The sequence below is a fragment of the Alosa alosa genome, chromosome 18 (assembly GCF_017589495.1).
Source record: "Alosa alosa isolate M-15738 ecotype Scorff River chromosome 18, AALO_Geno_1.1, whole genome shotgun sequence".
NCBI classification, from domain to species: Eukaryota; Metazoa; Chordata; class Actinopteri; order Clupeiformes; family Clupeidae; genus Alosa; species Alosa alosa.
In genome coordinates this window covers 2,206,023-2,219,639 of record NC_063206.1, presented here as the reverse complement: position 1 = coordinate 2,219,639, position 13,617 = coordinate 2,206,023, and the positions used below count along the sequence as shown (strand labels likewise).

At 42.7% G+C, this 13,617-nt stretch overlaps 1 protein-coding gene across 1 annotated transcript in view; it reads right to left on the bottom strand.

Moving 5' to 3' along the window:
• LOC125311932 (AT-rich interactive domain-containing protein 5B-like) overlaps positions 1 to 11,210 on the bottom strand; it is a 75,570-nt gene extending 64,360 nt beyond the window's left edge. The window contains exons 1-2 of the mRNA XM_048270330.1: positions 10,865 to 11,210; positions 10,264 to 10,518 (exon numbers count right to left, since the gene is read on the bottom strand). Of these exons, the coding sequence (XP_048126287.1) occupies positions 10,264 to 10,518; positions 10,865 to 10,885 (276 nt within the window). The 5' untranslated portion in view covers positions 10,886 to 11,210. The remainder of the gene's footprint in view (positions 1 to 10,263; positions 10,519 to 10,864) is intronic.
• Between the last annotated feature and the right edge of the window lie 2,407 nt (positions 11,211 to 13,617).

The window sequence follows — 13,617 nt, the reverse complement described above, 5'->3', positions numbered from 1 at the left end:
AATGTGTTGTATTGCATGAGAATGTGTTTAGAGTTTTAGAAAAAGAGTCTATGAGATTTGCAAAATGTTTTTTATATGTGAAAAACTGTTTATGGTCCTGCCAAAAGAGTGATCGATTCAAGAAATGTGTTCAGGCAACTGAGCATTTGATTCAGAGAAGACGGGTTCAGTATTTGATTCAGAAGACGGGGTTCAGTATTTGGGGGTGCTGTGGTGCAACTGGTTGCAGTGCCCGTAATCACCCACAAAAGATGCCTCTACAGAAAGACCACACAGTAAAACATGATTGGCTTGCTCAATCCAGCCATCCAGCCAACGTTCGAACTCGCTATCATGCTAAGCATATCCAAAATCCATTTCACACTGGAATTCCCCTTTAAGATTACGACTGCCAGGTTTAGCACACGTGAACACACATTCACATAACACAGTAAACGCAACATATAAGCTTTAGATAAACATTATAGTCCTAAATATGCTTTAGTGTGCATAAACATTATAGTTCTATGTGCTACAACAGCTGGCAGTGGCTGGGTTTGTCTGGGCAAATGAGCTGGAGAGCGGGGCAGGAGAGGGGGCAATAACGACTGGGCAGGAGAGGGGGCAATAACGACTAGGCAGGAGAGGGGGCAATAACGACTAGGCAGGAGAGGGGGCAATAACGACTAGGCAGGAGAGGGGGCAATAACGACTGTGCCAAAACACAATCCTATCAATCCACACAACCCCCCCCTCCAAAATAGCGCCATCTCACACACACACACACACACACACACACACACACACACACACACACACACACACACACACACACACACCATCACTGCTCTGATCCTTGTTATGAGCTGAAAATCATATTTAAAAGTGAGAGATTGAAGATTAAATTTTAAAGCCATGATACATTTTATTTTATTTTAAACAAAGCCAGAGGTGTGTGTGTGTGTGTGTGTGTGTGTGTGTGTGTGTGTGTGTGTGTATGTATGTGCAAGACCGGCAGGCTTGTTAGGTAGCCAGGCAAGTGGCTGCTGGGCAGATGTGGACATCTCTTACACACACAGACACACACACACACACACACATTCACACACACACACAAACACACACACACACACACACACACACACACACACACACACACACACACACACACACACACACACACACACACACACACGCACACACACACCCATCACAAAAGTCCAGAGTGAAGCAACACTCCAATTTTATAAGAGCCCGTTGTTTCTCTTCTCCTTCTGCGGCCTAATAAACACCATCCACATGCCGGTGGATAATAATATTGTAATACAACAAACATACAAAATAGTGTGCATGGGTGTGTGTGCGTGTGTGTTTGAGTGTGTTTGTGTGTGTGTGTGTATGTGTGTGTGTGTGTGTTCGAGGGTGTGTGTGTGTGTGTGTGTGTGTGTGTTTGAGTGTGTGTGTGTTTGAGTGTGTGTGTGTGTATGTGTGTGTGTGTGTGTGTGTGTGTGTGTGTGTGTGTGTGTTCGAGGGTGTGTGTGTGTGTGTGTGTGTGTGTGTGTGTGTGTGTTTGAGTGTGTGTGTGTTTGAGTGTGTGTGTGTGTATGTGTGTGTGTGTGTGTGTGTGTGTGTGTGTGTGTGTGTTTGAGGGTGTGTGTGTGTGTGTATGTGTAAAATCCAGTGCTTGATTCACAACGTTGCAGTGCTTCAGTATTCTAACATTCTCTGCATTCTCTGGGTTATGTGTCCTGTGTGCAGTGAGTCTCTGGGTTATGTGTCTTGTTTGGGTTATGTGTCCTGTGTGCAGTGAGTCTCTGGGTTATGTGTCCTGTTTGGGTTATGTGTCCTGTGTGGGTTAAGTGTCCTGTGTGGGTTATGTGTCCTGTTTGGAGTGAGTCTCTGGATTATGTGTCCTGTGTGGGTTATGTGTCCTGTTTGAAGTGAGTCTCTGGATTATGTGTCCTTTTTGGGTTATGTGTTCTGTGTGGGTTATATGTCCTGTGTGGGTTATATGTCCTCTTTGGGTTATGTGTCCTGTGTGGGTTATGTGTCCTGTGTGGGTTACAGTATGTGTCCTGTTTGGAGTGAGTCTCTGGGTTATGTGTCCTGTGTGGGTTAGTGTCCTGTTTGGGTTATGTGTCCTGTGTGCAGTGAGTCTCTGGGTTATGTGTCCTGTGTGTGCCAATAGACGTGCACTGTCATCATTTTATGCCCTGTAGTTTCACTGATATAATCCAAGAACAAGGTCACTCACACACATGCTCACAAACACTCACCACCAACAGCCAAGCAGGTGTTGAACATGATATTTAAAAGAAAGAGATTGAAGATTCAATTTTATGGTTATGGTTATGGGATTTGGCAGACGCCTTTGTCCAAAGCAACATACAAATATAAAAACAACATAATATTTTAAAACAAGGAACGGTGTGAACAATATTAAAGCCATGATACTTTTTCTCTTATTTAAAATAAATACTGGTCCATAACAGCCGGGCTACAACATGCGCACTAAGCATTCCGTTCTCGGAGCGTCTGCTACAACAATCAGCGTCCACTATAATCAATTCAACTGGCTACACCAGACACAAAAGCACTGTGCACACTCAAAATAATTAGACCAGTCTTCCAAAAACTATTTTTACACTCCACCAATGGAACACTTCAGTTGTCACACACACACACACACACACACACACACACACACACACACACACACTGTGCTCTCCAGGCAGACACAAGCCTGACTGATGATGCTACACAAAGTGAAACATAAACGCAGTTACCACAGCAACCAGCACATTTTATTCCATATTACACCAACTGTGTCCACTGGCATCAACAAAGGAATACCAGTAGTCTTCATTCATTCACATGCTGTAGAAAATACTTCCACAACAATCTATCTACCTTATCAATTGATATCCAATTGAGCGCCTAATTATGTATTCTGCGGTATGTACTAAGACTGCTCCTGAAAGCGCATATCTATTCTGCGCCTAAATACTTCTACCTTGTAAAAGCAGGTGTTAATCCAAATTGCAGTTCAATGTAGTGTTAATTTTGTCAGACGAGACAAGAGGAAATATGTTCGTCAACGACCTTTTTTTTCATGACTAAGACGAGAAGATGACGAGACGGCAGTAATGTCCTGAAACACTGACTAAGACTATCTTAAGATGAATTATTGTTGACGAAAAAAGACGAGACTAAAATGTTTTGCATGAAATAAGAACTAAGATAAAATCTCTCTTCATTTTCGTCTACAAAATGAGAAGACAGAATATCTAGCTGTTACGTTTTCAAAATATTCCGAATGAGTTCATACGCAATAGCTTTCCTGTAGGCTAGTCTACGTGCTGTTGCTGCAACCCTGTGGCTGCAACACGAAACTACATGGAACAAGAACACTGGAGATTTCTGCCAGAGTTACCAACTAACTACCTAAGCTTTATGCCACAATGCTACATACCCAGAAGTTGAAGCTTCTCTCATACAAATTAACATCCACCAGAATGTCCATACGAAAATGTTCATCATGTAATGTCAACTATTTAACTAGTTAGACTGATGATGCAAAGTTTGCTAGCAAGTAAGCTAATATGGAAAGTTCGCTAGCAAGTTAGCTATGGCTAAGATGGAGAGTCTGTTTGGGGAATGTGTTGTGTTTACGATATCGCCATCTAGCTTAGGCGGAGTAAAACATTAATACTTTGGTTCACGACAGTGTTTCTCAAACGTTTTCAGTTTCAGGACCACTTAACTAACCCTAGCTAAAAAAAAAAAAAAAAAGATTAGACCTACTTCAACAGTAGCCTATAATTAGTCTACACAATAGGCCTACTCACTGAACCACCTTGCTTATTGTCTTTGCACTTTGCTTATTGTGTGGATTCATACTGTATGATTTAAACTGGCATATCTTACATAGACAGTGTTGCAGAACTGTTTTTACATACAAGTTGGTTCAATATTGCAAACAACTCATCTATATTATATTTTACCACGCCTGCTCACGGACCACTTGAGATAGCTTTATGGACCACCAGTGATTCCCGGACCACACTTTGAGAAACACTGGTCTACGAATATGACAGTGATCCAGTCAAATCTTTTACTGTCTATGGTCAAATCCCAGCCGAGCTATAACTGTAGCTCGACTTACCTGTGCATGTAAACATACTGACTGACAAAAATCAGAATGAGTAATTATAACAGACGAGTAGCCCTGTGGACACACAATATTGTTGGAAAATTGAGATGTGTGAAACACTATTTGACTCAAATGGTAATCAGAAATAATTTGTTATAAAAAAAGACTAAAATGTGTTGACTAAAACTGACTAAGACTAAGATACCTTTAGTTTTCTTATGGCTAAAACTAGACTAAAATGACGAGACTTTTAGTTGACTAAAACTTGACTAACAAAAATGATATTTGAATGACTAAATATGACAAAGACTAAAAAGGACATTTCGTCACAAGACTAAGACTAAGACTAAATTAAAAATAGGTGACAAAATTAACACTAGTTCAATGCGTCAATAAGAGAACCTTTCAAAGACAACAGAATCGCTATTTAGAGCACCAGTTTTTGTGGTGAAAGTATTTGTACTAACAAAAGCAACCTTAACTTTCGTTAGCCTTTCGAATGTCTTACTTTCACTTTCACGTCATTCACCTAAACTTTCCTACTTGCTAGATTTGACCAATCTTCCATAGCCTATGTGCACAAGTAGTTTGAGTAGAACTACTGATCTTCATTATCTCCCTGCTTGTTTACATCTTATCATGTATGGTATTATTTCATGATCCTAAACGTTTGATTCTTTTTAATGTCGTCATCAGTTAACTTCATTCAACTGCGCTTGTATGTAGGTGCTGGCATTCAGTTGTGGACGTTCGTAAATTGCGTTTATGGGCGGAGAAAGGCAGAGAAAGGCGCAGTTTACACTAAGGATTGAACGATTGATAAATACGACGGAAACTTGGGTCTGACAGCGTTCGCAATCTGCGGTGTGTCCATGGCGCTGATAACACTACGTTCGCAAATATACGTACATCTGGCCCTCAGTGTCATGTTTCACTCTTAAATATTAAGCTTCTGCATCGGTATTAGAAGGAGAACAGATCTCTATCTATACAGAGAGCCAAATTAATCTCGGCAACAGTCCTTTTTCTGCATGCCAGGAGCAACAACATAATGTCTTCCTGAAATGGGACATGCTGTGCAGATCAACTCTCATCAGCTAATGCAAATGCTGAGTCCTGGAGAACAATAGTTATATCCCTCGCTGTTGAAGCTGCAGAACACTGGGGGGGGGGGATCCCTCGCTGTTGAAGCTGCAGAACACTGGGGATCCCTCGCTGTTGAAGCTGCAGAACACTGGGGGTAAATATTGATTTACCCTCTTCAGGTTTGCAGTATCAGATGACGCTGGGCTTATTTCTTTTAGATCAAGGAAAGATCAAGGAAATGAGGGTAGGACACATGGGTTAGGACAGGACATGAAGGGTAGGACACATGGGTTAGTACACATGGGTTAGGACAGGACATGTAGGGTGGGACACAGGACACATGGGTTAGGACAGGACATGAAGGGTAGGACACATGGGTTAGGACACAAGGGGTAGGACAGATGGGTTAGGACAGGATATGAAGGGTAGGACACAGGCCAGATGGGTTAGGACACATGGGGTAGGACAGGATATGAAGGGTAGGACACAGGACACATGGGTTAGGACAGGACATGAAGGGTAGGACACATGGGTTAGGATACAAGGGGTAGGACAGATGGGTTAGGACAGGATATGAAGGGTAGGACACAGGACACATGGGTTAGGACACAAGGGGTAGGACAGATGGGTTAGGACAGGATATGAAGGGTAGGACACAGGACACATGGGTTAGGACACAAGGGGTAGGACACATGGGTTAGGACAGGACATGTAGGGTAGGACACAGGCCAGATGGGTTAGGACACATGGGGTAGGACAGGATATGAAGGGTAGGACACATGACACATGGGTTAGGACAGGTATGAAGGGAACTACAGCATCTTCACCTCAGGAGCAGTTTCATCAAGGGTGTTATGGATACCATGGAGAGGAAAAGCAGACGAGAGGAGAGAGGGAGGAGAAAGAGGAGAGAGAGAGAGAGGGAGAGAGAGGGGGGAGAGAAAGGAGAGGAGAGAGTAAGGAGAGAGGGAGGATACAGCTACTCTGAATCTGTTAATAATTTACATTCATTCTTGGTAAGGACCATTCATGCTCAATGACATTCACAGTGTGTTAACACAAGACAATGTCCTTATTTAATCTGGGACAACATTTGCCTGCAGGTTTATCACTATGGGTTAAAGAATGTTGCTCTCTCTCTCTCTCTCTCTCTCTCTCTATCTATGTATCTATCGTTATGGACCCTTTCAAGAGAGTTCCATTATCAGCATCATAGTTGGCCCCACAAGACTTCCTTTTTAACATTCCATATGTTATCTTAATGCAGAGGAAGTAGATTGGGGCCCAAATAAAACGTTCAAGCATTGTTTTTGTTTTTATTGTTGAAAGGGTCTATACCTCTCATTCTATATCTATCTATCTATCTATCTACATTATCTCTCTCTTTCTCTCTCTCTCTCTCTACAGCTCTGTCTTTGGCCTAGCTGAATAAGCTGATACATATGTAAACACATTAAGAGTATGAGTTTGGTATATGGGGTGTGGACCATATGGGTTTGGTATTTGGAGCATGGACCATATGTAAACACATTAGAGTTTGAGTTTGGTATATGGAGCATGGACCGTGGCCAACAGCAGCGGAGTCCTGGAGCCGTGCCATGGGAGAGAGGAGAGGTCAGGACTTGTTTTTGCAGCGAAAGAGAAACGACAACTGGTCTGGGCAGTGGGCAGGGATGGAAAACATCTGATGTAATAAACGACCAACTGCAGATTCTGGAGCCTCCGGATTCCTGCACACTAGGGAATCGACCGATATGTTTTTTTCAGGGCCGGTACCGATATCAATTATTACCAAAACAGGAGGCCGATAACCGATATGTAAAACCGATATGTCAGTTGTCAAAAAGGGGGGTAGATAGTAAAGGCTATATGCTGCAAAAATGTCATTCAAAATCATTTAATTATGCAAACTTTTCTTTCTTCTTTTGATACACAATTGTCTATCAACTTACATCACTTTGCAAGTATAAATCCTGTGTATCATGTTAATCCAAGAGCTGAGTGATAGCAATTATTTTTATAGAGTAGGCCTGCACAATGGGCTATGTGCTTGTTAAGGGACCTGTCACTTTGCCATCGTGTGTGTGAGTGCACGAGAGGGAGAGGTGCATGTGTGATGGCAAGTGTTATGGTTGAATAGTTTAACAAAACAGTTTTAAAATAGTTCTTAGGCTATTTAAGCATGCAATTTGTGTCCATGTGTAGGATAAGCTACACTTTTGAGAGCCTAAAAGGCACGTTAATAGCCAGCTCAGGACGCGATTTTGTTCAGGTCAGATTAAATTACGGTTGGCCCTGGGTGCATGTAGTCTTTTCTGACAGTCTGTTTCAAAAAGGAGCAATTAGACTTTTTGACGTTCGCTATCGCATAATTTAGGACTTGTCTGTACTATGTCCGCCGAGGTGTCCCGTTATTCACAATTAACGAACGAGGCGGAGGCAGAGAACTCCCGACGCGCAGCACCCGAGTTTGTGGGATAACTAGTAAACAGCATCAGTAACGTGCATCAATCGGGAATTCGCTAAATGAAGGAAGTGGGTGCTTTACTTATTGATCTGGATCAAAGAGACAATAGCTTACAAAGTGGTGTTTTTGTAACTTCAGTGTAGATGATTGTGATTCACTGCAACTTCAGCAATGTAGGCTACCTTCCTTGCCTACGTAGGCTACAGCTGAAGCCTATCTGCCAGTGAGAATCCTAAACTTTGTCTGTGTTCAGTCTTCGATCCTGATTGGCTGCATTCGTGCTAACTAACAAATCAGACGGTGTAGTGGGCGGGACAATGCTCTTGACCACAGAGTAGCAAATTCAGGGAGTGAGAGACGCTTTACAGACAAAGTAGCGCGTTTCATTCTTTATCCATTTCAATATCGGCTAATCGGTGGTACCAATTATTATAAAAATGCTAAATATTGGCCCTAATAATCGGCCAGGCCGATAATTGGTCGACCCCTGCACACAGGACAGCCTCCTGATTCCTGCACACAGGACAGGCTCCTGATCCCTGCACACAGGACAGGCTCTTGGCTTGCCTCGGCCGCCAGTGTGTTCATGAATTCCTGCCCACCACTGAGGCCTGACAGCCAGCTAGTCATATGCGCTATATGAAGGGGCGCCAGAGAGAGAAAGCCAATTTGTAGAGAAACTGGGTCATCAAATACAGCATGTCTAAGCAATTAGCGGAACAATGCAAAGCCTTTCTGCACTGTTGACATTATTAGCAGGGGGGGAACAGGTTCCCAGCAACCTAGGCAGAGAGAGAGAGAAAAAATGACTGCAAAAACGATTCGCTCAGCACAGCTCATTCCTCAGTGCGATTCAACGCTTGGGTCTCTCAAGCCAGTCTTGCCAAGAGGGGAGGGGCAGGAGGAGTCAAACAGTGTAAATAAAGTATGCAGGACAAGCAAGCTACACTTATGCATGGGTAAAGAATGGGCATGAGATGGGAATGAGATATGTATTTGTCACATACACAGTTATAACGGTGTACAACTAGTAGTGAAATAGTTGTAGTCTTAATAGTGTTGTCTTAATAGTCTTAATAGTCTTGTGAGACTCAGTGTCAGTGTGCATGCATACCCACATGGGCCTACACATTGTTCAGATAAATGTTAACAGTCAAGTTTGAGGATAATGTACACTCATATAGTATCCTGAGTTCAATGATTAATCACAACAGGAAAACCACCAGCCCAACTAAAGCAGCCCATACATTCCACAGCTTGATTTTCTCACTGTAGGCTGTTCTCAGGAACTCTGTGTCATAACAACTATGAACTAACATGCTTCATACTGATTCTATGGAATGGCATGCAAATCTGTGCCTAGCAATTACAGTGTGCTAGCTGGCTTAAGGGCATTTGTGGCATTTCACTGACTTCTTGCTTTAAAGGGAAGTATTTGGTTCCCAAAACAATTGAGCTCACATCCCTGGTTTACATTTAGCATTTGAATTGATATCAGTTAAAGTGATGAAGGCCATTCACGGGACAGATAGTAATCTGTTTCCTTGGTTCTGTCTACATGTGACCTTCTGCCAAACCCCTAACAAATATGGAGTTGCGGACGGGAGAGTGGGGGCGGGACTGTTTAACTTTTTGAGTGACATACTGTACTTTACATAGCTGACCGACGATGCATAAACTCGATCAATTCCTAGTATATGATGACGAGAACAGGGTTAAGAAATCTTCTTACATGAAACATCCTTACAGAATAAAGGAAGCGGCTGTTTGATACGTTTACGCACTGTAACGCGCCAGCTGTCCTTGCTGAGTGTGCAGGACCAACATTAAGGCACAAAAATAGATTTATCTCCTCTGGCATGAAAACCCAACGTTTACACAATCTTTATCCACTACAGAATCTCTGCTGACGTGCACAAATACAGACAAAGGATACGATAGCCTACAGAAGATAGAGGTCCAACGTGTATACCCTATATATAGGACATACATCTGATATCAGTTTTGTTGAGACTATAACAGGCCAGTCATTGATCATCTGTTTATTACCTAATGGCCCTTTCGAACTACAACCTAGTAATACAGTAATGTAGGCTACCCCAGGTTCCTCGTCGCGGTCGATGGCCGTGTAGCCTACATGGAGGTGTAGCTGGGCAAATTAGCACCTCTATCAGCTGGCTGTCATGTTACTATCTCTGTTTGCAGTCTCACAGCATGTTGGCATTTATCCTGTTATTTCCGTCCCGTGGGTTATCAAGAGGCGGTCGTAAAGGCAAACCTCGACAATGACACACATCCGAATGCTGATACACGCGCGCGCAGCAACACGCGCGAATAGACACCAGCAACAAGGAGAAATAGCCATAACTAATTAGGTCATCAGGTTCCAAAAAAGCATAGGGATATAGATAGTACCAACAAGAACAATTGATTGCAGTGTGGTTACCTGGATGTTACAGCGGCTATTTTGACGCAATCACTCCTTATCTCCCCGACAAACATAATCAACAACACTGCGGTAATAGTAGGCTAACAGGCATATTGCTGTAGTTTTAAAAAGACAATCAATCATAGTCACCTCTCCGTGGTTGACTGTCCGACCCGAAGGGGTGTCTTCGGGCAGGAAGTAAAGTTTGGAGCTGGACAAGAGCTGCTTAGTGGTCCGTTCTTCCCACAGCAGCTGTAGCTCCGCTATGCAAATCGGGTCCTCCGGCGTGCATCTGACAAGGAAAAAGTCACCCAGGGACAAGATCCGCGCTTTTCCGTCCCGATAAAATTTAAAAGCCTTGTAGAAAATGTACGGTCCGTGCAAACCACAGGATGAGCCTACCCACTGTAGAGCAACAGAGGGAGTAGAAAATCTATCAATTCATTTATAACCAAAATAACATAATAGCCTATCTATAGTCTAATTCATGGTTATTTTCAAAGATTGAGGTTGAATATATCAGGTTTTGTTTATAGACTTGACATGGCACGAAAAATGTAACCATTGAAAGAGATGAAAAACAGACATAAAGTGATTTATTGGCAAATTTACAAATGTACATGATTAATAATTGCGACACATGCTATATTATTTTTATATGTAGACAATCATTTGAATTCACGCTTAACTGCGTGATAGTCTCTGTCTATGACATGAAACTAAAAAAGTAGCCTTTATTGCGTGACATTACCTTGAGTGAGTCGGTCTCCATCTCGACGCTCTGAATTGATTAAACTCAACATTCTCTCCAAACTTGTTGGCTTGAATGGATTTCCGAAGGTCCTGCAAGCACAAAATATTTCCTTGTTCAATATTGCATTCCCTTCTCTGCTGACTCCACATGAAACGCTGGCCAGTTATGTAATTGCCCTGCGATCATGTCAGAATTCAAGGAATGCGCCTTGCAGCAGAGTTGATCATATGCCGTTTACAAGCGACACGTTTCGGCTATTATTTCAGTCTCCCTTTATGTTGTGATCAAAGAGTGACATGCGCTCGAAATAGCAACTGCTCGTCCGCGTTAATACAGGCCACCTTACATGACATGACATACAAGACATGACACTCTATTTTCGGGGTAGGCTGCTGTAGGTTAGAGTTTTTTCTAATATAGTATATCTCCCTTCCAGGACCTGTGTAAACGCTGTCTTTATGTTGACTAGAGAGAACATTTCCTGCAGTGACTGCGAAGCGTAGATTATGTTCCGCATATTTTGAGCCAGCTATGAATCAGAATTGAACATATGTTTTAAACAGACGATCGTATCTGAACTCAATAAACCCAAAAACCCATTTGTTCAACGATATGCTGCAGGTTGTTAGCATATTCTGAAGTTAAATAAAGCATCACATTTTCAAATAATTTAAAGACGAACAGACAAAATTAAATCGAGATGATACAGCTTTATTTTGCATGTAGCCTACCTCTCCATTGGGTAGCCTATGTTACAGTTTACAATCGCACATCAAACACGGACTGTTTTACACTGAAGATGGATGACATTTACATCAACTGTTTTACTATATCAATGGTTTTATACATTAGTTGAACGTTGGCTGTACAGCTGCCGCAGATGAAGTGGCTATGTGCACATGCATGCTCAAATTGTGAGGGCAGTTGAATTTCAAAGTGGGTTACGTCAATGCAAAGAATGTCGGGGTAGATTTCCCCTTAAACCATCGCTACAAAGCAGACCCGAATCCGTCTGTGGTTCTTTTACGCGCCTTGTTATGGGTCATTTACAGGGAGGAGGGGCGGAGAATGGAGGTGCTTGGATTGTGGATTACCGAAATACCTTTCATGAAGGCACACACACAATATGCACCAATGTATAGGGTCCAACAATTTTAGATAGACTGCAAGGCTTCGGGCAGTGATTTTTAATGGCATCAGGCTTCGCGTCCTATACTGTAGCTCTAGGCGCCACTGATATTGATCCATGAAGGCAACACAGGAATATTAACACTGCTGGACACAGCTGTATGGAACATTTAGGTACTCGCACGTGTATTGGACATGTGTTACAACTCACATATCACTACATCAGTTACATGTGCGTTTCCCATAAAACCCCAGCCTTGATCCAAACAGAGAGAGAGAGAGAGAAGCACAGAAGGGAATTAAGTATATCTGAAATTGGGAAGATCCTCAAAACCATAGTTGCCTGTCTACAGCCATCCGATTGTAGGCTAAACATTCAGCATCCTCGTAATACAGATGTAAGGTTTGTAATCATGCATAGCACACTAGCTGAAACGTAATTTCGATCTCTTTGTATGTCTTGACATGTGAAGAAATTTACAATAAAGCAGACTTTGACTTTGACTTTGACTTGAGCTGTGAACAATATGTCTATAGACACATACTGTAGGGACAAGATGGTGTGTGGTGGACTGTGCTCTGTGCTCCGTTTGCCATTTATAGAATTGCTTTTAAACACTAGCTCTCTCAAAATATCAAATAACAACCCTCACCTTAAAAGCACACATATTATGTGTGTGTGCCAGTGTGTGTGTGTGTGTGTATTTCTGGGAAATTTTCTATGCCGTAGCACATATTGCATTTGCATCTGTATCAGCTCTGCCATGTTATGCATATTGAGGGATCTGCAGAATTTAAGTAAGGTCACACACACGCCCCCATCGAGACTGAAACAGGAGCTGATAAAGTGAGTGTATATTCATCCCATGTGCCAGCGCGCCAGAGTGCCAGTGCATCGGCATGGCTACGGCATCGGCATCGCCACGGCGCCGGCATGGGCAGCGAGCGGCAGCCCTGCTCTGAATTCACACACAGCAGCCTAGTGCATCAGCACAGAACAGCTCGGCATCAGCATTTTTATAATGTCTTTGGCACACAGCATCAGTAACAGGACACAATCTACCTGCATGGAGACACACACACACACACACACACACACACACACATATACACACACACACACACACACAGCATGTATCAGTAGCAGGACACAGTCTACCTGCATGGAGACACACACACACACACACACATACACACACACACACACACACACACACACACAGCATGTATCAGTAACAGGACACAGTCAACCTGCATGGAGACACACACACACACACACATATACACACACACACACACACACACAGCATGCATCAGTAGCAGGACATACATGTAGTCTACCTGCATGGAGATACACACACACACACACACAGCAGATAGATAGATAGATTTCATTCACTCAGGAATTATACTAATCAATCCTCTCTTTCAAACAAAAAGTGCTTGCCAACACTGTCCTCCAATCAGAATGTGCTTAGAAAATGCTGTCCTCCAATCAGAGAGTTCACGCAAATACTACCCTCCAAAGATTCTAGAGGAGCTCTGTTCTAGAATCTTCTGTTCTAGAGGAGATCTGTTCTAGAATCTTTGCCACCCTCCAGTATGGCCTTAAAGAGGCTGCC